At 29.6% G+C, this 27,065-nt stretch overlaps 1 protein-coding gene across 3 annotated transcripts; it reads left to right on the forward strand.

Annotated features, from left to right (window-relative positions):
* Positions 1–16,025: 16,025 nt before the first annotated feature.
* LOC129289587 (transcription factor bHLH25-like) lies at positions 16,026–18,985 on the forward strand. 3 transcript variants are annotated; one of them, XM_054926380.1, is made up of 5 exons: positions 16,026–16,137; positions 16,307–16,969; positions 17,064–17,489; positions 18,578–18,700; positions 18,829–18,985. In XM_054926380.1, the coding sequence occupies exons 1-4, from the start codon at positions 16,102–16,104 to the stop codon at positions 18,653–18,655; spliced, it is 1,203 nt and encodes a 400-aa protein (XP_054782355.1). In that variant the 5' UTR covers positions 16,026–16,101; the 3' UTR covers positions 18,656–18,700; positions 18,829–18,985. The 3 variants fall into 3 exon arrangements, with proteins under 3 accessions (XP_054782355.1, XP_054782356.1, XP_054782354.1); XM_054926381.1 differs by having other exon boundaries at positions 16,307–16,592; positions 16,665–16,969; positions 18,578–18,985; XM_054926379.1 differs by having other exon boundaries at positions 18,578–18,985.
* The last annotated feature ends 8,080 nt before the right edge of the window (positions 18,986–27,065 follow it).

A 27,065-nucleotide genomic window follows, 5' to 3' on the forward strand; every position in this document is an offset into this window, starting at 1 on the left:
GATAGAATCTAACACTTAAATAGTAATGGCATAAGCACTCACGTAAGGGCTAGAACAATATTATAACAGAGAGATAAGCCTATTCAAGAAGTACCAGAAATTACAACTTTAAAATTGATTGCAGAAATTAACTAAATATAGAAAGACAATCATATAACTAAACAAGTAGATTTGGAAATCCAATACACAGCTATTAGGTTTAAAACAAATGTCTTTGAAATCCTGTTGAAATAAATATCTTCAGAATCCATTCCCCAAACACTACTTTGTTTTTAACTTGTTGAAATAACAACCAATTTTCATCTTCAATTCAAGATCCAACAACTAACTTCTATTATCCCACTTCAATAATAGAATCTTCAATACAAAAAACAAGAAAAGAAGCTCCCTAAAATTATAAGCGCTTATGGTTTAGAAGATTAAATCAAATTCTAAGATATCCATTCTTAGAGCAAGAATCAAGCAGTTAAAAGGAAAATAAAATCCACCAAGATTGACGTTTAGTATGAAATTTATAGAATAGAATGTGGCAAACATGTACTTACTACTTACCAACTAGGGTGGTTATTGGTCAGATTCAAATTACGAGGGCTAGAGATAAACGTACGTGACTATGCAAGGCTAATTGGAGTAGAGCCAAGGTCGATGTTGGAGCTTGGAGATGGAGAGTGTGGGCATCTACTAGCTAGAGTGGAGCCGAGGTCAATACTGGAGGTGGACCATGCGTGATTACGTGGCATGCATTTGCTAGCTAAAGTTGTAATGACCTTAAATTTTAAATTGAACAAGATTTTTCTCTCAAAGGATACTTTATTTAAAAAAGGGCTTAGCAAATTTTATTTTTTTTAATTTTTAAAAGAATTTGGGTCCTTTTTGTAATTTTCCTTAGGTCTTTCTTGTATTTTAGCTTAATTCCTAATTAGTCAAGACTTATAGAATATGAGTTCACCTCACATTTCATGCCGATCATAACCTTAGTGTCGGGGTGTGGTAGGAGTAGAGCCAAGATCAATGCTAGAGGTGGAGCATGGAGAAAGGCAAATAGCAAAGCTGAAGGATGAAGATCTCACGCGAGCTATTCTCATACAATCATTTGTATCTTCCTATGAGTATCATTTTAATTTGGTGTTTTATTGTTTGAAAACTTTAGATGACATCGGGTGATGTTAGTATTGCCGATGCTCCTCCATTGGATGCAAGTAGTATGGATAATTGGATACATACACATCTTAAAAATGGAATGGTACCTTGGATTCACAAAAAACATGATGGCAATTTCCAGATCGAGAGTCATCTTATCATATATTTGGAACTGCTTCTAAGAAAAAAAACATTGTCCTATTAAGTGGGGTCGGTTATATAGAACTTCATCATGTGCATAAATTAGATTTTATTTATGAAATCACTTTTTTTATTCTAAATGATTGTCGAAATTCTGGTTCTATTTTCATATGACTTGGTCTACTAATTGTTTAATTCACAGAATGGTTTGATTTATTGGTTTTCTAACATTTGACAAGTTTTGTCTATCGTCTAATAGGATCTTCATTATCTATTATTCACTTGCCACGCTAACAAGTGGTCTTTGTTTTCATTATTGTGGCTTATGTATGATTCTTGGTGTCATTTTCCCATGACACAAGTGATGACCAAGGAATTTGTGAATTAAAATATGAAGTCTTAAAATAATGCCAACCCATCATTGTTGTAACTATAAGAGCATTAGAGCACCATTACATTTCTTTGTTTGTATGTACTAGCTTAATGTCATTAAATACTTATTTGTTTCTCCTCATTTCTAGGTTTTATTTTGATGTCTCATCTTTTTCTTTATTTTCAAAAGCATCAAATCGTTTCCCATACCATTCATGCTAATCATGTAAGCATACTCCAATTATAAAAATTCTGATTCTCATTCTAATTTCATTTTCTTTTTTTTTCTTTGTTTTTTTTTTTTTGGGTCAGCTTAACGCTCGATTTGTGGCATGGAGCATCAGGTGATTTCTTATAAATGATTTCTCTCCATTTCAGGTTGAGATTGATGCTGGACATCCAACTTGATGAGAATGGTTGGCTGCAGATGATGCTTCACAACTTTTGATCATCTCATCATTTCTGTGATCTTCATCTCCAACCTTATTGGCATTCCCTTCCTATTTATATCAGCTCCTCTCCTGTCATCTCTCTCTCTCTCCCTCTCCCCCCCCCCTGTTAACCCTTTTGGCTTTTTTTTTTTTTGGTCTTGCTTCTTCGTGTTCGTTCCCCCATTTCTTCTCCTTTTTCTTCTTCATCTCCGGTTCATATGCTTGAAGAAATGAGGTTTCAAGCTGGACGGCGAAGTAGACATGAGACTGGTAGAATAAAGAAAAGCTGCTTCGTCGGTAGATCTTAGAGCAACAGAGACTGGTAATTTATGCTTCAATTCCGTTGAGTCTAATTTGTGATTTTTAAATCCATTGTAACCCAAAGATTTTGTGCTTTTGCTTTTTTATTTAAAATTGGTGATTTGGTTGAATCTGCCATTTGCGTGTGTTTTCAAGTGCAATGGGCATATGAGAGTCTAACGGCAATTAATCACTTTCCCCCTCTGTTAACCCCCCCCCCTACTTTTTCATTGATGCGTTGCTGGATATGCTTTCTTCTCTCATATTGCTGGATATGTTTATTGTTTGGTATTATTTATTTATTATTTGCATATTTTGCGGGGATTTATTTATCATTTTTTCAAAATAAAATTGTCAAATGATTAAAAAAGAATAAATATCAAGTGTATTCAGGTAGTGCGACAAGTGAATAGTGAAGAAGAACAAGAATCCCTACAAATTTTTATGTATAAAAATTAATCAGAAGACATAATCTAAGTATATAAATTTTAAATTATAAAAATTATGTTATTAATTTTAAATTATATAATCTTTTAATAAAAATATATTAATTCTTAATTTCATTTTTTAGGAAAAAATTCAAGGATTTTAATTTTCAAAAATTAAAAACTTAGGTCAAACTATAAAATTTTGATTAAAATAAAATAAATTATAAGAATCTAATTTAAAATTTAAATAAAAAACTATGAAGACTTACAGGTTAACTTTTATTATTTTTTTGAGGTCCTTCACCATAATTTTCCCACATAGAGAGATAGAGAGGATTTAAACAAGCGCCCGAGCAATGTAAAACTGGCTACTAGCTAGTCCACTGTCTAGGCCTCCAGCCCATTGGACCTGGATTTATATTGGGCTTCTCATTTGTGTAAGGATATTTGTCAGAAATTGAATTTGAAAAAGTAAATAACGTCAAAGATAAAGGCTGGCCGGAAAAAAAAAAGAGATAATGGAACCAAAATTTTAATTTTTTATTAATCCAGGTTTCATATTAGAACTTATAAGTAAGTAATTTGTGTATTTTTCATGCAAAATTTCATAAAACTATAAATTTATCGATTAAAGAGTATTCAAAATCAAATTAATTTGACCAAAAATTGAATAAAACGGTCTGACTCAACATATAGATGTATGTATGTATATGTGTGTATGGATGTATGTATACGATTGAACATGATACTAAATACTTGGTCCTAGTAAAACTTGTACTAATAAAACATATTTCAAAGAAGTGTATGCATTTTTTTTTTGGGGCCTGAAAGCAAAGTATGTATCCATGTATTACAAACATTAAAACAAGATAAATCACATGAAGGAAGTATATATTATACATAATTCACTGTTTTAGTTTTAAAGTATATTTTCTTTAATTAATTTGATCAGCTCATTGTTAAAAGTTCTATATATCACATGTTACACTTTGAAGTATAACATGACACATAATGGGACTTCTTTATCTTGAATCTAAAATTAATAAACCCAGAGATTTGTCAAAGCTAAGACATACCTTTGAGTTTGAAAAATTACAAAAATATTTATTGATCATTTACTAATAAAATCCTCACACAAGCAATGATTTGAACTCATAATTTTGTAAATTATGAATAGAGTTTGGAATATGAGCTAACCCGAATCATATGAATTGTGTTGAGTTCAAATAATTTTTATATGGGTTAAAAAAATTTCAACCCATTCCTCTTGAGTTGGTGAGTTAGCCTATTTTCTCTACCAACCCATTTAATTTTTGTTCATAATTTTTTTGTTTAAAAAATTACATTTAAATGATAAGTTCTAATATTATATGTCAATTTCATCATGAGTCATTCCAAATCTACTTGTCTTATAAGGCTGTGGTGTCAAAACTCCTCCAACTTTTATTTTTCAATTTTTGAAGAAATAATATGGGTTGAATGGGCAATCCTAATCTATTAGAATTAGTCCATTTAATTAATGGGTTATCTAGTTTGAACTAGAAAAAATACATTTTTATTTGGATTAATTTTGTCAACCCAACCCAACTTTTATAACAAGTTATTCATATCAATACATGTAACCTAACTCATATTTTCAACTCCAATTATAAGTCATATTTTTACTATTCCAACCAACATTTGGTAATATAAAGGTTGAGTTTTCCTCAAATTTGTTTCCAAACCTAGTTATAAGTTGAATCTTCCAATTAACGTGATGCTTGAAGGCAGACTCTAAATTTTCATCCTTATATCAGTCAATGTTATAAAAATGAATCCGACTTGCTTGTTCAACTAGTAAACCATAAACCGACCTAATATTTAATCATCAATTGTAACCCTTGTAAATACTAAATATGAATAGGTCAAAGCCAGATTATTCCAATCCTAAACCGGATGAAGGGAAATAAAAAAAAAAGACAAACAAAAAAGCTAATTAAAAAACAAAAATAAATAAATAATAGAGTTGCGATTTTTATTTTACTAAAATCCCAACTCAGCCACAGCTAGCTTGCCAAACGTATGTACCCTATCAAGCTTTTCCCATCAGCTTTTTATAGGAAGTGTGTCGCCCCCTCTTGTTACTATCTTTTTCGGTGTGGGGCTTATGTGGGCTTTGAATTTTTGATAGTATCCACAAACTTTTGTTTCTCCCTCTCTTTTTTTTTCCCATTTTGATCGTTAGTTAATTTTGGAGAATGATCTTAAAAGTCCTAAAATAATAAATTTATAATAGTTAAGTTCTCGACTAATTTTTTTAAAAAATTAATTTAAATATTGGTTTAAGTAGTCATAAATTCAAAAGTTCTAATTGCAAATAAGATATTTAAATTTTAAATATCTCTTATTTAAATTGTTTAAATCAATATGAGTAACTTATTTTTTTTAAATTTTTTTGAAACTTAACTGTCATAATAAATTTCAGGTTTTGTGACTTTATTGTCATTCTCCCATTAGTTTTTGCTTGAATTTTGAACTGTTTTTTTAATGTAATAACATATCTCTATTTTTTATACTTCAAGAATTTATTTATATTTTGTTTTCAAACATTCCCTTCCTAATTTATCATTTTCTTCATATTTTATCATTTTTACCATTTTTTTCATAGAATAAAAGTGCATTCTAGAATATTAAAGTACTATAGAGTAATTTTGAAGACTTATTATAACAATTTTGATAGGTTGAAAACAATTCAACCTTTCACCCTCTTACCTTTCAATTTTTATACATGTACTAATAAAATAATGTTTAATTTAGCACAAAATAGAAAAAAAATCTCATCTTATAAATTTAATTTTATCAAATAAAACTTATAAAATATTGGATATATTAATGTTATATTCAACATATAACATCAGAAATATATTAAATTAATTTTAAATAGTTTGACTGTGATTTGATCATGATAATACTATTGACACTTGAGCTGGTGCCTTATCTCAGTTTAATGACAAGTCTTATATTTATAACTACAACTAGCGAAACAATATGTTACGTTTTTTTCATAAAAAAAAAATCTGCCCCATAAATAAAGCCAAAAAATTTTGTTGCCATGCAAAGTTATCGTGAAACTTAATTTTATTGGTATTATATGCAATGAAAGCCACCTCATGCAAATTCTACATCTTGATTTGCAATTAATTAGATGACTACCTTGTTGTGAAATAACTTTTTACCTTTTTTAATAAATTTGATCTAAAAAAAATAGATGACTATATGGACAAAAGATGATGAGGGAGGAAATAACAAATTGCAAGTTGTAAAAAAAAAAAAGATTATTTGAAGGGGGCAAGTCATGTAATGAACATTTGAGCCAAATTATCCCCAAATCTTTATTATCACCCAAATATGTAAAAAACAAAAACGAACCAATTAAATATTTTTTATCATAACAATAATTCACATAAAATTGAAATTAATCCAAAATTATGATTATTGTTATTATTATACTTACAACGAATATTTTCAAGGCAAAAAAAGAAAAAGAAAACATACAATGAATTAAAGTGAATTTCAACATGCATGAGTGGCGGCTTTTTCAGATCTTAATCATATCCAAACTTTTCTATGTCTTGGCAAAGAAAAAGTTTCCTCTGGCCTCGAAGTGTTCATACTTAAAGCAACAATGTAACGTGGGACATTTAACAAAACAGATTTTTTTTAATAAAATATGTTACTAAATTAAGATTTTTAATATTTTTGCAAATAAAAAAAATTGCTCATTCATTTTTATTTTGATTGGCAGTTATGCCAAACTTTCACTTGTGTTTCTTCGTAGTTCATGGACAGCGATCAATCCTGTATTGTTTTAACATTATTTATTATGAATAAATCGAAAAAAAAGTAAATGAAAGTACTCAGAATGAAAGAATACTTTGACCTAATTAAAAAATATCCACACATTTATATACTCTTCATTATTTTTTCACCTCAATGTTTAATATAAAAAGCAATGTGCATCAATTCTTATTGAAATGTGTAAGGATTTCCTGGGATGGTGTAAGTTCATCAACACTAGAACAAAATATGAAATTTACGGAGCACTTTCTACATCAGTTAAAAAGCAAATGATATAGAAAGTCAAAATAGTGACATTTTCATTGTTGCAGGATGGATTTTTTATAACAGTTATTTTAAATTTTTTACATCAGTTATAAAGAAATAGTTAAAAGGAGAGTTGTGAAAAGTTACTTTTCACGTCGATGTCGGTTAATATAAATAACTGACGTGGAAAGTCACGTTGGTTGTTACTAGAAACTGATGTGGAAAGTCAAGTTTCCACATCGGTTAATTAATAGAAATTGATATTAGAAGTTTTTTACATCAGCTTTTTATACAACCATTGTTAAAAGTCTTTTTTTATAAATTATTTTGTTTTTCTTGACATCTAAATTTTAAACCTGTAAATTTTATAGTTTATACAGCAATACAAACAGCTAGCCAGCAGATTCACAATGAATATTCAACTATACTATATATTTATAAAATAAATTAAAATAATATGTTCTCCATAAAACTAATATGTTAATTTATATATAATTGTTCAGCTACTAAAATATTATACAATTTTGTTCAACCTCTCTTCACTTCGAAAAGTAGTCTTGGAGAAGTTGTTGAGCCAATACATCTCAAATGCTGTCAATCTCTTCTCCATTATAGGGCTCTATATTTTCAAAAATCTAAGTAATAAAATTTATTAGAATAATATACTTTATGGAATTAAATACAAGAATTTAAACTAAAATAAAAACTAAAAATAAAATACCTCTTGCAATTTTTCTGTAGTCCCAACTTAAACTATCTCATACATGTAACGGATAATATAATATTCGCATTTTGTGCTTCCTGGTTGCCTATGGCACTGAAATAAATGAAGATTTAAAAATTAAATACGAGGGATAATTAAATATAAAATTTAAAAGTTCATATCTACTTATATTTGGATAAATCCTTTCCATTGATGATTTTGGCTTGCGTTCCCTAAGAGTAAGCATATAATATGTCTCAAGTGCACTATTATCATTTATAAATGAAAACATATTATCATTTAAATAGGTATTAAATAACGCGAATACACACACACACACACACATGCATGAATAAAAAATACTTGCCCATCAATAATTGGTGCTAGATAACATGGCAATTTCATATCTAACATATGATTCATCACATATGTTATCCTTCTATGTACTACATTGTGAGCTTTCTGCATAGTTTCTGGGCACAAAAATCCAAATGTGTTTTGTTTTTCTATTGCATAACAAATATTAGAGGTACTTATCATCAAATGATATGAAAATGTTAGTAGTACGTAAATGAAATGGAAAAAAATGAAGAAAGTATATAGAAAAGTCACAAGATTTCCAATTTAGCCCATGATATATCCAGCTCCTTTAAATCTAAGAACTCCTTGAGATCTCTCTTGTTAACTCCAAAATCATATCCCCTTTCCATAGCTATGACCCCTAATGGCATTTTAACAATAATACCTTCCGTCATATCTTTGTAAATTTGATACAGTTATGCCAGGCAGGGAAATTTAATAGTATTTTTAGGTTTCTATTAAAACACAAAATGAATGAGTTATGTAGGTAATTAATTAAGTGAAAGAAAATAAGATAATATTAACTTTCTATTTATTTCTGGTGATGTTGTATCAATTTCTAACATAAAATGTTTAAGCCATAAATGAAAAAACCTTTTGCTTGGCCTATTGTTGTAATCTCAGAAGTGAGAAATGGCACGTGTACATTATTCTCACCTTTTCAAACACGTGTAATTGTCACCCTAACTTAGTCTGCTTTAATCTTCTGATGATGAATTGTGGACCCAAACTTGTATGCTTGACCTTTGGCAATGACACATTTTTTGGAATCTCTAGATAAAGATAATAAGAAGTTCCTTTATTGTCATTTGGTATGGGAGGATCAAGATTAACTAGTGCTATTGCCATTGTCCCCTATGGATTATTGCTTTGTATAATAGGGGACGTCTGGATTAAATACAAATCTATGTTAAATTAAACATAAATTTATATAATTGTTAAATTAAATACATACCTGAGGTGTACAATCAACTCCTTAAACTGTCATACTAGTAACCATAGATTTCATCTCTTCATGAAGTTGGGCCATCATGTCTTCCCGAAATGATTCCGAAACTCTCACTCGACCTCTTATCGAACCTCGGCTCGAATCTCTTGTCTAACCTCTTCTTGAACTTCAGCTTGAGTATAATCCTTAACCTTGGCCACCAATTGATGGATCTCATCTCTGGACATACCTCTATAAGAGCTTTGTGGAGTTGGTCTAAAGTACTGCCTAAGACCAACTCCTCTACCGATGCCTCTAACTTGACTGGGATGTTCTGGCTTTCCCATTACAGTTGATAAAATATCCATCTTTCCATTTGGAGTGAAGGAACCTTGAGAAACTTGCTCATTGAGTAAATCCTACAATATTTGAGCTAAATTATTACTTAATCCTAAAAAACAATTAGTCATAAATTTAAATTTATTTAACTACTTACAATCTTTTCAGCAATTACAGCAGTCTCTAGAGTGATATACTCACCTTTCTTGATCCTCCCAGCCTTTTATTTTCTTTGATGAGTTGGACATGGTGGGGGCTGAATGATAACATCAGGGTTTGATTTTGCTACTTCCTCCATTTTTTTCTGATCTTCCTCAATCAACTTTTGCTCAACTTTTCTATACCTCCCATGAGACATGTAATGAGGATATAGATTTTGTAATTATATTGCTTTATTTATGGTGCTTATTTTCTATACAAATGAAAACAAATTAAATTAGTGAATCATATAAAACAACATTAGATAGAAATTAAGTGATAGCTTGTGACCTGCAATTCAGGGTTGTTCTAAGATACCACAAATTGTCTTCAAATTTCTTGATCAAGAAAATTGTACTCTTGACATGGATCCAACCTGCCTCTTTGTAGTCCTATGACGTACGGCTAACTCTCTCAATTTTGTTGGGCCTCTACCTCTTTTCTTACCAAGTGAATTAGTGGGATTATCACCTCCTTCTGAACCTTCCATATGCCTATTGCAAACAAGATAAGATAGATAAATCATAAATATAAAAATATAAGTAAAAAAAAGATCAAATAATAAAAAGGAACATGAATTAAAATAATAAACAAAACAAAAACTATTACTTTATTCATTCTCTTAAATTCCTTCACAATAATCATCTCTAAAAGCATATTCATTGTCTGTCTCATTCACTCTACTAGATTGAAGTGGATTTATTGTGAAAGGTGGAGTTTCATCAACATCAAAACTAGAGTCATCATCACCATCTACTTCAACAGCCTGTCTTTTGCCTTGAAGAACAATAGACAATTGCTTATTTATTGGATCAGTCACATAAAACACTTGTTTTGCTTGATTTGCTAAAATAAAAGGCTCATCAATGTGACCTAACTTATTGAGATCCACTAAAGTAAACCCATCAATCTTATCTATTTAGATGCCACTCCTATGAGTCTACTTACATTTGAATACTACAATTTTGAATTTGATGGAATTAATCTCCCAAATATCTTAAATAATTCCATAATAGGGCATATGTGCCTATTTTGGGTTTTTTATCTTTTGAACTAGAAAAATGTTGAGCTTCAGCCACCACTATCACTCCATTATTTTGTATAGTACTTTTTTCATCTTGAGCTTTCGTATAAAATGAATATTCATTTATGTCAAATCCACCCCAACATACAACCTTAAAATGAGGCCCCTTAACTAACCATTTTATCATATCAGACACATTGGCCTCGTTGCAAACCTTTTCCTTAAACCACTTGCAAAATGTCTTGTTATGCTTATTAGCTAGCTGCATATCATTCTTTTTTAGATTTTTGTCCTTTAACATTTTCTTGTGAGTATCTGAGTAACATTGGACTTCTTTCATGTTATTTAAGATATAAAGATGAGCTTGTAACACCTCTTCATGACATATATTCTTCATTTTAACCCTCGTGTTCCCTTACTTATGAGACTACTCCCCTCATAGCAAGATTTTAGAAACCCAATAGCCTTTACCCTATTTAGGTATTCAATACAAAACTCTACGGCCTCTTTTGTAACAAATCTTTCAATAATAGAGGCTTCAAGATGATATGGATTCTTCAAATATCTCTTTAATATTTTCATGTAACGTTCAAATGGATTTATCCAACTAAGATAGGCAGGACTGCAGAGCCTTATTTCCTCACCAAGTGAACAATTAAATGCACCATAATACTAAAAAAGTTAAAGGAAAGTACATTTCTAGTTGGCACAAAATGATATAACCTTCATTTTTCAATTCATCTAACTTATCAGGGTCAATAACTTTGCTGCAAATAGAATTGAAGAAACTACATGAACTTGTAATTGTATGCCTTGCATCATCTTTCAATATGCCTTAAATAGCTATCAGTAATAGTTGTTGCATTAATACATGACAATCATGAGAGTTCAAGCTTATTAACTTCAAATCTTTCATCGACACAAGATTTTTCACATTAGAAGAATATCCTTGTGGCACTTTAATACCATGTAAACACTTACATAAGCTTAATTTCTCCTTTTTTGAAAGTGTGTAGGCCGCAGGAGGCAAATAAGTCCTCTTTCCCTCTTCTCGTTGAGCAAATAATCATTCTCTTATTCCCATCTTAGCTAAGTCCAGTCTAGCATTTGTCCCGTCCTTAGTCTTTCCATTAATTTGTAGGAGTGTGCCCACAAGACTATCACAAACATTTTTCTCCATATTCATCATATCAAGACAATGCCTCACATTAAGACACTGCCAATATAGCATATCAAAGAAGATAGACTTCTTTTTCCACAAACTCTTCTCACTTGTAATCTTTCGATTCTTACCAAAGATTACATTAATCATCTCTACCCATTGATAAATTTGCTCCCCAGTTAATGCTTTCAGACCAAACTCATACTCTTGTGAGCCATTAAAAGTCTTTTTTAATCTGCGATAAGGGTGGTACCGATTAAGAAATCTCCTATGACTAAGGTAGACTGTCGTTTTTTCCATATTTCAGATGTTGAGAGTATGTGCCTCCTTCATAAATAGAAACTTTGCTTAGTTCTTAATATAAGACACTTTATAAAACTTGATTAAGCATTAATGAGTTATTTCCAAAAATGCACACATATCCAATTGGTTTGTTTGGATGACATGCCTGATTTTAAAATTTAAAAATAAAGTTAATAATTTTAATTAAGGATAATTTGGGATTTTTATATAAATATTTTTTTTTAAAAAAATCAACACTCTTGACTAATTTTAACTATAAATCTTTTTTAATTTGTGTGAATTGATTAAAAATATCTTATAAATATAATTATATAAAGTTATATATATATGGTGAATTGGTGATAGACCGATATAACAAACTCTTTTGTGAGATTATTGTTTGCGAGACAACCCTCGTGATGATTTGCTAGATTAAAGTTGATGAAGTGAAAGAAGCCATGATTAATTGATAAACTAAAATATTTTAGAATTTGTTTTTTTTTTTGAAAAATAGAAGATGGTGAGACAAAAGGCCACCAGTCCTGCCTACTACTTTTGGAGAACATTAAAAAATTGGAAAATGGGAGAGTGTGAAGAGCAAGGAAGTGATGGATAGACTATGATATTATAAAGTACTCCCTCCATTGATGGAATCAATTATGGGTGTCAAACTAGCCCTTAATCAGAGTACCTTGTGGAAGTTAGCTAAATATGACAAATTTTGAGTTTTTTTTTTAATTTCATCACTTGATATCTTGAAAAATTTGGAAGCATTATCATTATCCACCCAAACTAATCAACACCATGTGAGGTCATTCTTACCAATGGCAACCTAGGTATATCTACTTAGACTAATCCAAAACTCCCACTATAATTGCTATTACCAATGATGGCTTGGATATCTCAGGAATGCATTTGACACATTTATTTGATGCTACTGCATTGAATTCAAGATTTTAGGATAAACTGATTTAACTCTTTCAATTAATTGAACCAAACATTTTGTTAAGTTATAATTTCACACCTATACATTCATACATAACATACGGTTGTGGGTGTGTAAATTGCAAATAATGAATTTTCATGGAGTTTAAATCAATGCTGAGCTCATTCTCTAAATTTTGGATGAAAAAAATTGATTAATTTCTAATAAATTTTGATCGCCCAATCAATTCAAGTGATCTAAATTTGTTAAAATATTTATATTTAATAAAAAATATATAAATTCCTCGTAAATAGATTTATTCCATTCATAAAACTTGAAAATCGAATCTCCAATCTTGTTAATTTGAGTTGATCTTCCTCTTTGTTTGTTTGTTTTTGTTTTTTTTTGTTTTTTTTAACGGTGGGACGAAAAGCATCTTTCACTAATAGTAGAAACTACTTTTTTTTTGAGGTATGGAGGGCAAAGAGTAATCTCAATCATATTTACTCTCCAATCTCCATATATATATATATATATATATAAAGTTCATCACCAAATCGTTAACTACTTGCTTAAAGGATGAAGGTTCCTACTATTCATTTTCAAAATAATACGAATCATTGAAGTTATATTGTAACACTCACACTTTTCTCTATCAATTATTGATTGTTTATCTGACCAATCTTGGCAATTATAATCTCAGAATGGTTTGAAAGTAACTCTTCAATAATTATTAATTTGTGCACGAGGTTCACAACTGCAAAATTGATCAGTTGTACCACATCAAGAAGGGACGAAATTATGAACAAATTAAAAGCTTTGTTGTGCCCTTCAATTCATATATAAGGGTCCCACACCAAGGTGAAAATGGTGATGAATTGGGGGGGGGGGGGAAACAAGTGGCATGTTCAACGAGTCGTTTCTTTTTTCTTTTTCTTTTTTATAATCACTCTTTGGAATTTAGACTATATAACTCAATTCTCTTGTTCATTCTGCAAAACTGCGAATATCACTCAAAAAACATTATCATAATCAGGATTTAATCTATTTTCATCTAAATTCCTAGCTTTAAATAAATATATCTTGAGTTTATTCTCTCAATTTTTGAATGGAAAATTGATTAATTTTAAATAATTTTTTTATGATCCAATCAATTCAAGTGATCTAAATTTATTGAAAATATTTTTTATATTTAATAAAAATATTTAAATTTGTTGATAAAATTTATGCAAATAATTCGTTTACCTTGAATGAAAAGAATCCATACTAATTAAGCGCGCACACTTTCTCTCTGGCTTTTTTTTTTTTTGGTTGGTATGAAGTCTAATCTCCTGGCTACAATTTTTTTTTTTTAATCGTAAAGGGTTGAGAATTGATATAAAGGACAAGAGTTGCTACTATTCATGCTAATTTGAGTAGACTCTCTTTCTCTCTCTCATAGATAGTAGTGAGCAGTGGCAGTGCTAGGGCCTTTAGTTATAGGGTACAATATTTTTAAAATTAATGATTTTAAAACAATTGAAAAATTTTGAATCCAAAATTTATAAAGTTGAATTAAGGGGTGCAAAATATTTAAATCAAGGGGTGCAACATATATTGAAATACATGGATCTTAATTGTAATTTTCTCCAAACCAAGGGGTGCATTTGCCCCCTTGAGTTCAAGGTAGCACCACCCATGGTAGTGAGTAGAGCTGTCAATTAGGACCGAACTCTTCGGACCAACCTTTTTAAGCCTGAAAATAGCTAGGGTCAAGCTGCTGTTTTGGAAGGAAAAATGACAATTCGGGCTTAAAAGGGCCAGCCCTTTAGGGCTAGGGCAGGCCCTTTTAAGTCCTTTTATTATTTTTTTAAAAATTATAATATAAAAAAAATAAAAGATTAAATATATAACTCAAAGAAATGAACATATTAAATGCATTCATCTATCCCTCATTTATTTATTAAGATTTAGCTGATAATATTAGTTAAGTTTAATTTTTATTGATATTCACTTTGATATTACTATTTGATATTAGACTTAAATGTTTTAGTTTTCTTTATTGTTATGGTGTAAATTAATTTAAATTTATTTTCTTAAACTTAATTTTATGTATAATAACTTTTTTATGATTATAAATATATTTTTATAATTTTAAATTGAAAAAATAATTTTAAAAAAATAGAGCCGAGGCTCTGAGGGCTGGCCCTTTAGCCTTGAGGGCTAGGGCCGGACTTTATAAAATAAAACCCTGACATACAATCAGGCTTATTAGGGCCAGCTTATTTAGGCCCTAACCCTTCAAGGGCCGGCCCTTTAGAGTCGGGCTGACTCTAATTGACAACTTTAATAGTGAGTAGAGGCTGTTGTATGTTTTACTCCTATATTTTTATGTTTTTACTTAAAACAATTCTGTACAGTATTTTTATTCTATTATTAACATATAGAGCTAAAGTGGTGAAACAATGGATGTAAAATTATTTATTTTATTATTGACATATTAATTGTCATTAATGACAAGATTATTTTTTCTGCCTCTTATCTAATTTTTCAAAATAAAAAGTAACAAACATTAAAAAAAATGTTCAAGTTCTTCAATTGTTCAAAACAACCTATAATTTTTTTTGTTTTTCAGAAAAAATAACAAAAAACACATTTTCAAACAGGTTTTATTTATTTATTTTATTTTTTAAAATAAAAGACTATTTTGAAAATAGAAAATTAAACAAGCCCTAATTCTTTCAAGGGTATATGGAGTTGAAAGGGCAATCCCCAAAGTTATTTGAACTGTTTTTTTTTTTTTAAATCATTTACGTTGCAGATAATATAACATTCACACCTCCAAGCAGACAACCTTCAATTTTTATTTCTATTTTTCTTCTTAACAATCTTGACAACAGAACTCGGAATGATATGAACTCGGAATGATATGCAAGTCCAAAAGAAAACTGTGCAAATCCAGTACTTTACGAAACTCGTTTAATAATTTTTGCACGTACGAGAATTATTCACCTCCGTGAAATTCAGAGCTATCAAATCATAAAAGTGACAAAATAAAGAAGGCGGCCTATCTGTGTGCCCTTTATAACATTCATTGGGGTCCCACTTACGTGGACATGATCCAACGGTGGAAAAACAAGTGGCATGTTTAACGAGTCATCATTTGTTTTCATATGTGAATGTCTCGTCCGAAAACCCTTGGATTATATAACTCAATTCTCTGGTTCATTGAGCCAACATCACTGAGTCTTCACAAACATCACCATCAGAGGATTCAGTCTATTTTCTTCTAAATTCCCAACTTCGATGGAGGTTCCATGGCAGAATTGGTTCTCAGATCTGGTAAATAATCATTCATCTATCTCTGAACTATTTTTTATTTTTGGCCAAAACTCTGTACTATTCTGTTTTAGGGTTTCATGATGATGATGAATGTCTACATGTTTATGCTTGTTTAGTTCTCATGGATCGATCTCTGTAATTAATTTTTGCGGTTTAATTTTGTTCTTAGGATATGGATGAGACTGATTTCTTCCATCAATCTCACAAGAATAACTCTTTTGATGATGATGATGAGTTTCTTAGGGAGATCTTTCACCAACCTTCTTTCTCTTCCGAGAGTGACAGTACTCACTCTTCGTCTATTCAAAAAAACACCATCACTGCCACGTTAGATGGCGCCGCCGCAGCCACAACCCCCACTGTTAGCAGCTTATCTTTCGATAATGACTCCAGGGGGGCCGCTGGTGGTCGGCTGATGAAGCCTGACAGCTCGAATTCGATCCTCTCGAAACTTGGTAGCTTCTCGGACAAACCTGTAACCTCGTTGTCCTCGTCAACTTATATTCTGTCTTTTGATAACTCAACAGTATTACCGGCCACGTCCGATGATGGTTACCGGAAACAAGAATCGGCGATGAAGAGTGCTAATAATCAAGAGAAATTAGAGAGTAACAGTGCTGGTGGAGGAGAAGGAGGAGGAGGAGGCACACATGGCCCGCATAAACGAACTCTAGAAAACCGTAATAGTGAGCCAAAAGCTAGTCATGGGACGACAAAGAAGACTAGAAGTTCATCTGAGACACTGGATCACATCATGGCCGAGAGAAAAAGAAGACAAGAACTCACTGAGAAATTTATTGCACTCTCAGCTACAATTCCTGGTCTCAAGAAGGTCAGTTTCATTCATTTCATCATCATGTCCTGATCAAATTTCATGATTTTTTGAAATTGTCATCTTTTTGGAATTATCTTACGTTGTTTAACAGATAGACAAGGCATCGATACTAAGCGAAGCGATAATTCACGTGAAGCAACTTCAAGAGAGAGTGAAAGAGTTAGAGGAACAGAACAAGAAGATGAGTGTGGAGACAGTGTCATACATGCTGATGATGAAGAAGAAGTCATCATCGTCAAGCCAGCTTTATAGCAACAACCACAATAATAATGAAGAGATTCAAGACACGACGTCGTGTGAAATGAGCTCTGATTATTACTTCAGAATGAACGAAGCACTTCCTGAAGTGGAAGCAAGAGTTTTACAAAAGGAAGTTCTCATCAGAATCCACTGTGAAAATCAAAATGGCGTTGTTCTTAACGTGTTGGCCCAGCTCCACACTCTTCATTTCTCCATAATCAGTCATAGTGTCTTGCCTTTTGGAAATTCTGCTCTCGATATCACCATTATTGCTGAGGTACGTACAAATCCCCACACACACGCGCTTGGTATCAAATTCTTGTATATTGTGTTTGGATTAATAGGAATTCAATTTTGGATTTAAACCAGATACTTTATTTCGATACTTATATGAAGTTTATGGATTTGAATTTGATTTAAATCCAAATTCATGTTTTATTATAATTTTTATAATTTCAAAATTCCTCTATATAGAGGGAAGGATTTAGAGGGGCAAGCACAAAAAAACTTCAAAAATTACATTGCTTTTCTTTGTAAAAATGTTAAAACTAATTTCCTCCTCCCCATAGATTCAGTTCTGGATCCATCCCTGCCTCTATATCCTAATTATTTGAAATTTTAAACAATTCAACCTTCTTGTTCTATTTATATTTTTACTTTCGGTACCTCCATACTCCTGCTCTTCTCTGATTCCTTGTTCTCATGTCTTGCCGATTGAAGAATAGAGGTAACTTTTTGTTTTTACTTCAAATATCAACTCATCTTTCGTCTTCTTATAAAATTTTTTGTACATATAGATGATTTTAAATACATAGATTTTAATGATGAGATTTTAAATCTAAAATCTAAATTCAAATCCATCAACCCAAATACTATTTTATACACACTCTAGGGTTCAGCAAAATTCATGGGTGAAAACTCAGATTATGTTCGTTCTTATAGCATGGAGAAAGCAAAATGACAATAAATTAAAAGTTCTTATAACATAACGATATCAGAGAGAGAAGCATGTATATGAGATATATTAAATTTCTTTTCAAGAACTAAAATCCCTAGTGTTTTTCAAGGTTACAGCTGGTCATTCTTAAAACTATCATTAGTTTAATGTTCATTAAAATTACAAATCCAAAACATTGTTATGATTTCAAATACTAGGTTATATTTTGATAACGAACAAGTGCGTGTTTGTGTAAGATTGGAAAATACAGTATGTAGGTTTGATTTTTAGGACTCTCCGTCTATAAATCATTATTTTTTTCAAAAGAAAAACTCATTAGTTTGTATACAGGAACATGCATGCATGTAGAATGATTATGTTAATGTGATGAATTATTTAATTTGTTGTCATGGTATCTCTGTACGTAGGTTGACGAGGAACACAGCATACCAGTGAAGGAACTCGTGAAAAAGCTGAGAACGACTCTGTTGAAGTCAGTTGATTGAGAGCCAGAGTTATATATATATATATATATATATATGCTAGCTAGGGTATCAACTATATATAAGCTGAATCTCCTGTTTTAAAATTGATTCAACTTTCGAATATTATTATATTAACTTTCGAAGAGAAACAATAATAATCAGAGAGTTTTATCGATCGTATGAATGGCATGCAGATTGAATAACGTAGCTAGCTAGCTAGCTAGCTATATATCGTCATGTGGATTGCAAAATGTGATATATCTCTTGGTCTTTGCTGATATATGAAGAATATGCTTGATTATGCTGTATATATCGGCCCAATCTTACTTTGTATTATTATGGATCTGGATCCTTTCCATACTTTCTCTCAATACATCTCTCTGTATCCAATTTCAACTATTCATTTAACTATTGTTTTGGTTTAATGGTGTGAGATTGCTAATTATGGCAATAAAATAAATAGATTATTCATTCTTATCGCTTAAATATTTTCAGAAATAAGATTACAATGCTTATCAATGGTAATCATTAAATGAATATTATATTTATTTTCATGCTATAATTAGCAAATTTGCACCATTAAACCAAAATAATAGTTAAATGAATAGTTGAGATTGAGTATGGAGAGATGTATTGAGAGAAAGAATGGAGAGGATCCAAATCCGTATTATTATATATAAGTGATCATGGGAGAAATAAGGGTCGTATTATAATTATAAGAAAGCAATTAATGGTCGTTCTATATATATGCATGCATGTGTGAGACTCAGATAGCATGGGCATTAAATATAAGATGGATCGTTTGAGTCATATTTAGTTATTTACAATAAATCATGAATCATCTGTTAATTATTAATGTAACTATTGAAGATGAATCAATGAAAATAAAGGCATGATAAAGAGCAATGTATATCTTAAAGTGACCCTTCATAAATTTTCTGCAATGGAAGATCACAAATTGGGGGGTGAGTAAGTGATTATGCAAAAAAAGTGACACATTACTCCTTTAGTTTTATTTATAAGGCAGAAAGAGAATGTTTACTTTAATTCTATTTATAGAGTATTTCAATTATTATTATATTCATATTTATCATTTTTTCCTTATTAAAGTTGGGAAGTTTATTAAATGTTAGAGTATTTTATTTTTAAAATAGATATATTTAATGAAGATAAAGTTGAAAAGTTATTAAATTTTTAGATAGAGTTAATGAGTTTTGAGGTTTTCCTTGAAAATACTATAAGTGACTTATAAATAAGAATAAATATAGTATAAAATAATAAATTACATAATAGCTAATAATAATTAGTTTATAGCTAGCCAATTCAATGAACTGGTGGGACCATAAAACTGCTTGTAGTGCAAAAACAAATTAAAGTAAATAGGAGGCAGAGAGAGCCCCCGCCCCACGGGGATCACATAGTAGAGATCATAGAGTGACTTATTTTAATTTGATCTTATTGTCTACATTTAATCTACATTATATTTTAACTCAAAACTTTAAGATGAAGTTTACATATATTTTCATTATATATATATATATATATATATATGTAATCTATTGTAAGACAAAGTCAATCTAATATGAAACTTTTCATATCGACTCAAGTTAATTCACATAAGGACATTCCAATATATGTGACGAAATATAAGTTATTTGATTTTTGTAGGATTTAGCACCTAGGGTTTTATTTTTATTATCTTTAATAATTAAAAATTAATTATATTAAGTAAAATAAGATACTAAGACTAGCTAGATCATTTTATTGTCATCCCTTTATTTAGGTATAGATCAGTATTTGAATTATTATTTTAATCTTTTCAATACTCTATAAATAATCCTAGGTTCTCATTTATAATCAGACTTTTGATGATTGAATATGAATCACTTTTTTCCTCTCTCTCCTTTCTATTTTTTCTCTTCCATTTTCCCTTCCTGTTTCTAATGAACATGATCTTACCTAAATGCACTAACTTATCTTCTTAGGTTTTAGCTGACCTTAAACTCATAATTAATAGGCACACTCGTAGATAATCTAATAAAGGTATTATTTCTCATAAGTTGACCCGCAACTTATGATAGATAATCTTTTCAGCGTTCATAGAATGCTCTCAAATAGCTAATTAATAAGGGTTAATATTTTCAGCACGAAATACAACACAAAAATTTCACCAAGCTCAATTGTTGTTCATAACTTTACTTCACTCTCATTATATATTTTACTCCCTCCCAACGACAATATTTTAGAAGCCCCGTTCAGCTTAAAATATAAGACATTTTGTAGGTTATATATATATATTTTCCTAATTGTACCTTTACTTTACTATATTCTACCCAAGTAATTAATTAATGAAAATATTTTGAATAATTTAAATGTTATATTTATTCTACTGAAGGATACGATTGGAAATATGTGAAAAATTTTAGAGAATTAAAATTTTAACCAACTCTTTTGAAAAACAGAAATTAGCTAACAATAACTTATATCATATGTTTGATACAAAACTCTCTCTCTCTTTTTATTGCTTCTAAGTATCTTTCTATTGAAGACGATTTTATTTGAGACATGATTGGGCATTAAATGTAGAAACATATTCCCATAGAGATTCAAACCTTGTTCAGCACACTGTGAGTAATTAGTTCATTTTGCTAAACCCAACCCCTCATATCATTTTTTTGCATATTAATTCTTCAACGTTATTCTATTTCCTTTCACTAAGGCAACATTGATTTTTTTTTTTTTCCTTTTATATAAATCATATGGGCGGAGCGAAATGCGATTTTTGGAGAAAGATAGTTGGGGATTGTCATTCGAAAAGAAAATTAATTGGTCTTCGTTTAATGACATAAGTCACCATTAAAAGTGATAGTTGAAATATTCAAAGTCGCCACTCAATTTTTTTTTACTTTGATTATATTTTATTAAAAAAATTCTAGTGTTTTCTCGGTGTCAAATTAGTTGTCATAATTAATCATATGCATTCTTAAGAAAAGATTATTTATGGCCGTAATAATCTGTTGTCATTACAATATAGAAGTATTTTAACACTGACGTCAATATGATTATGGAAACTAAATAAGAGTAGTCATAAGCAGGTTTCATATAGAATCAGCTTTCAAGAATATTAATAATCAATATACAAGTAATAATTTATGTTTATTTGAATAAAGACATATACTTACTGAAAATTAATAGCAGTATTATATAAACAATGATAAAAAATTAATTAGGGATGAGGATGACAATAGTGCCTTATAAAGTTGGTGAGAATAAGATAGATTGCATTGTATTTTTTTTGGGAGAATATCAATGAAGGACTTTTGAAAGAATTTAATACCTATTAAGAACCTGAATGAATTGAATACTTGTTAATTGTTAATGTTTATTTGTTAGCAGACTTTTTATAAAATTAAATTGCTTACAAGGTCCGTTGCTAATATTCCCCCTTGTCTCCCTTTGCCCCCACTTTCTCTTGGTCGACCACTATGAAGAATAAGTGAGTGCACTTGATTTGATTGGTCGAGAGAGTTAAATTAACTTTTTTTGATATTTCAAGTTCAAGTCTTGAAATATATAATTGTATTAAATAAAAATGCTAAAAGCATCCCTTAAATTTCCATAAGGCTATAGTTGGTAACAATTCCACATAAAGGGACAGTGGTCTAGATGGGTGTTAGTAATGCCCCAGATTTCCAGGTTTTCTAGAATTAAAAAGAACCATGAAAAGTGAATATTAATTAAATTCTTCCATCATTGGACATTCTTTATACTTCTGTTAAAATTAAGATATGAAGTGATTTATTTGAAGCATTTTTGTCACTAAATCTAAATGAAGAATAAAAAGTAATGACATTTGAATTCTGAAAGTTATGGACGAGTGCGCACACACACACACACACACACACACACACATATATATATGAAGCGTAACAACTTTACTATCCGTAAATTAATATCCATTTTTCATTCTATATATCTCCTTTTATTCATTTCATTCAATTATGGGTATCGAACTAGCTAGCTAGCTAGCCAGCCAGCCCTAATTAATCATAGTACTTTATAGAAGTTAGTAAAATATGACAGATGTTGATCAAATTTCACGCCTATACAAACATGCGAAAACATAAGCATATGTGTTTATTAATTTCAAATAACGAAACTTCATTGAGTTTAAATCAATGTTGAGTTCATTCTCTCAATTTTGGATGAAAAAATGATTAATTAATTTCAAATAAATTCTGATCATCCAATCAATTCAAGGGACATAATATGTTTTTATTGGACAAAGCATGAATGATGTGATGCACCAAATTCAAATAAAAATTTCTCTATATACTAGTCAAGTGTTCTCTCTCGTGAGGATTTTTCTCTAACAATAAAGACTAATATATCTTTATATGCAGAAAGTAAATAACAAGTTCATCCTAATTAAACTTATTCCATACATAAATGTTAAGAATCAAGCCTCCAATCATTTGTTTAGAGCTCCTACCATTTATGCTTGTTAATTTGAGTTTATTTCTCTCTCTATAGGATGAAGAGTATCTTTTACCAACAATACAAACTAATTTTTCTCAAGATATGGAAGGTAAAACCAATTGTAATCATAAATGTTCCACATAAAACATAAGAGTTGGGAATCAAATCACTGAGCCTAAGAATAACAACCATGAGCCTATTTGGATACTGTCTAAAATCAATTTTGGGATTCAAAATCCTGGTTTTGAAAAAAAGTCATCCAAACATTCCTAGTTTTTATTTTTTTAACTCTATTTGGTTCTTGAAACTCCATTTGTAGAAGTTAACCAAACACTTCCAATTTTCCCAAACTCCATTTAGTTATTATAATTCCATTTTGAAGAAGTTAATTTTTCCTTCATTTGATAAATTTATTTTGCAAAATCAATTTCAGAAAGTCTTATCCAAACACAGGGACGGATCTAGAAACAATGGTGGGGGAGGGGAATGTGAAATTACATAATAATGGGGGGGCCAATTTTTTTTTCATTTTTTACAAGTAAAAACTAAGTAAATTTTGCAAAAAAATTGTCACATGGGAAGGGGTGGGGGGGAGGACCACCCTTGCTTGCCCCCCTAAATCTATCTCTGTCCAAACATCACCGCATTATGTTAATCAATTTTTTCCGACACCAATTTTTGTCAATTAAAATCCAAACACACCAAGTCACTCATTTGAATTTGAATTAATATTCTCGCACTGTTTTCTCTTCTAATAATTAAAATGAATCATTGAAGTTATATATAACATCCACATAGGCACTTCTAATTTTCACCTTCAATTTTTAATTCAATTTGTCCAATTATACTATTGGCAACATAATTATAAATCTCATCGGAATGATATGAAAGTAACTCTTTAATAATTACTATATCAACTTGTGCACGAGGTTCACCACTGCAAAATTCGGTCCTATCATATGAAGACGTGATAAAATAAAGGTAGGCTTTGTTGTGTTGTTCCCTTCAAGAAAAGGACGTCACAACTCACAACATAATTAAGAAAATATTATAGTAATTATTGTTATTTCTTTTTATTTGCCAGAGATAGTATTAGTTCTTTATTCTCTTTACCAACAGAAATGGTAAGAGTTGAAACCGAAGGGAAGACGACAGATCAGATCACAGACGTTGCTTGGGAGGCTTTCTGAGATTGCTTTTAATTTTGTACCTTGTTCCTTAAAAGAAGATATTCTGATATCTTCATTACTCTTTCTTATTTAAAAAATCATAAAAGTTCATAACGCGACTTGATTCGTGTTTAAAAAGAATTGATATTTTATGATTCCCCATTTTGCACTTAACACGAGTTTAGCTAACTTCCCAACGATAAATACGTTGATAACAGACAATCTATTTGTATACATGCAGTAACGTAGTTTTACTTTCATGCATTTAATTATAGTTTTTTTTTTAAATATCCGTTGAATAAAATTAATTAACATAATTGATTATGTTATGTAATATAATTAATTTATAGAATTTATTAATAAAATTGATTTTACGTATAATAGAAAAGAAAAATTAAAAATTAGATATAAAATCATAGTTTTGTTAAAAAAAACAATCAAACACATTAATTACGAAGTCAAGAAATTGTGTATAAATTAAACTCACATACTTTTAGAGATCAGAGACAAATCATATATGGACTATGCGTTCTTTTCTCAAAAGAATTAAACATATTATTATGAATTGTAAGAAAATAACATGTATTTTAGTTGCAAAATGATACTTCTTTTAATATCTTAACCATTATAATTTGAGAGGATTTATTCGACGCATGCACAGCGACATAAAAACTTTGAAGAATATAATTGTACTAGCTGGCAATTAAAGAAGAATAAAGAACACAGAATTGAATAAAGGAAATATATATTATATATAAGATTTTTTTTAGCGACCAAAATGAAATAATCAAATCGGATTTCATATGATATAATGTGTGGTCAAGAAATGGTCGTGACCACGCACACAAAAAATTCACATGTCTTTTTCCTCTGAGCACCATTAACACAACCATTTTGAAAAAGTTAACTGTAACAATTATTGGTATTTGGCACGCATGCTATCCATTCATGTTAAAAGTTATCAACTCATAATAACCCTAGATTTTTTTATTAAAAATTTTGTTAAAACATACTCTTTTCAATCTACAAGCTTTGGAATTTTTTCGACCGTTAATATAAATTAAAGGAAGAGTAATTAATTAATATCTTTTCTAATTCTATCCCTTGGTTACTCATTACAATTTGAATTCGTTGACAATAATTTATTATGGTTATTAATATTACAAAGAAAAAAATTGGACCGTTATAAATTTTTATAACAATTTTAAGAATATAACAAACATTTCTGGATAAGCATGAAGTTTGTTAAGTTCAACTTACTTTAAGAACCAAAGAGAGTACACACACATAACATATGATGTACAAACTTGAATTAGTTAACCAATTGTAAGCTAAAGTATACTTTTAATTCTCTAATTTTATATAAGATTTTAGTTTGATTTTTAAATTTTGTAAAGTATTTTTTAATTATTTAATCAATTAATCTTAATGCTGTTAGTTTTAAATGATTATTTTTTATGTCAATTGTAGTTATTTTAAAAAAAAAATCAACTTAATATGCTAGCACTTGAAAATATTTTTGTCAATATTTAAAAATCAATATATAAATTTTTTTGTTGATAAAACTAATGGTATTAGGATTAATATTGTGCTTGGTTCTCAAGGGAAAATTGAAAAAAGAGAAAATGGAAAGAGAGAAAATGGAGAGACGAGAAAAGTAGAGAGATGCAATTTTTTTTCCATTATGCTTGGTTGAGTAAAAGAAAACAGTGAGGAAATAAAAGTTATTAATTTTATATGAAAAATAATAACTTTATTATTTATAAAAATATTTATATATAATAAAATTTAATATTTTAACATATTATATATATAATAATTTCTATCACATATCATTGATTGAATAAAAAATAATTAAAAATTATTTTATCCAATACTGACCAAAAATTATTTTATCCAATTTATAATTTTATTTATTAAATTATTAAATATATAATAAATTTAAAATTTTGAAACTACAATCAATATAAGGAACTTAACCGAGAATTTAGAATTAATATTTTGTCTAATTAATTTAAAAATTATATGTATTATTTGTTTAACAAAAGCCCGCAATCAAAATGTAACTACACTATAAATATAAAATTTGAAAATTGGTAGGTAAATTTGAAAATAAAATTTTTTTCTCAAAATATCTCAATATTTGAAAAGAAAAGCTGGAGGTATAAACATAGGTCCTATATGTTATTTTTCTCTCACTTTTTTTCCCCCTCACTTTTCTCTCCATAACCAAATAGAGGAAAATGTTATACTTTTTTCTCCCCCTCACTTTTCTATCCTACAAAGCACAGCATAAAGGACTGATAAAACACTTTATAAATTTAAAAAATCAAAATAAAATTTTATACAAAATTAAAAGGTTAGATATATACTTTAGCCCCAACTGTTGCTAATCAGGAGTTTCAAATACAAAATCAAGTTAAGATTCTCTAAAGGAAATTGAAGTAGAAAAGTTGTAAAGTGTGGTCAAAATTATTTTGTTAATTATATCCTGGATAACTACGGGGACATAAAAGGTGAGAAAAGCGCAATAAAATAAATAAATAAATCAATCTATCTATTGAGCCAATTTGAGGGGGGGAAAATAACAATAAAAATTCACACGCTAATATACGATGGCTTCAACAAAGTGACATGTTCCAAGTTTCCAACTAAAGGAGTTATAAAAAAAATCATGTAAAATTCGGAAATACGTACAATTTACCGACTTAGAAAAGTAAAGGGTGAATCCATCATATATATTACATATTATCAAGAAATGTTTTAAGAATTTAATATTATAA

Source organism: Prosopis cineraria, unplaced genomic scaffold (genome assembly GCF_029017545.1).
Source record: "Prosopis cineraria cultivar Desert tree isolate PC_DT_omini unplaced genomic scaffold, ASM2901754v1 PC12, whole genome shotgun sequence".
NCBI lineage: Eukaryota > Viridiplantae > Streptophyta > Magnoliopsida > Fabales > Fabaceae > Prosopis > Prosopis cineraria.

What these genes read in the sequence shown, in the direction of transcription:
- LOC129289587 (XM_054926379.1), top strand. Translation starts at nt 16,102, where the DNA reads ATGGAGGTTCCATGGCAGAATTGGTTCTCAGATCTG. An exon ending in AGAATTGGTTCTCAGATCTG is followed by an intron (nt 16,138 to 16,306) that starts GTAAATAATCAT and finishes TTTTGTTCTTAG; the next exon opens with GATATGGATGAGACTGATTT. An exon ending in ATATCACCATTATTGCTGAG is followed by an intron (nt 17,490 to 18,577) that starts GTACGTACAAAT and finishes CTCTGTACGTAG; the next exon opens with GTTGACGAGGAACACAGCAT.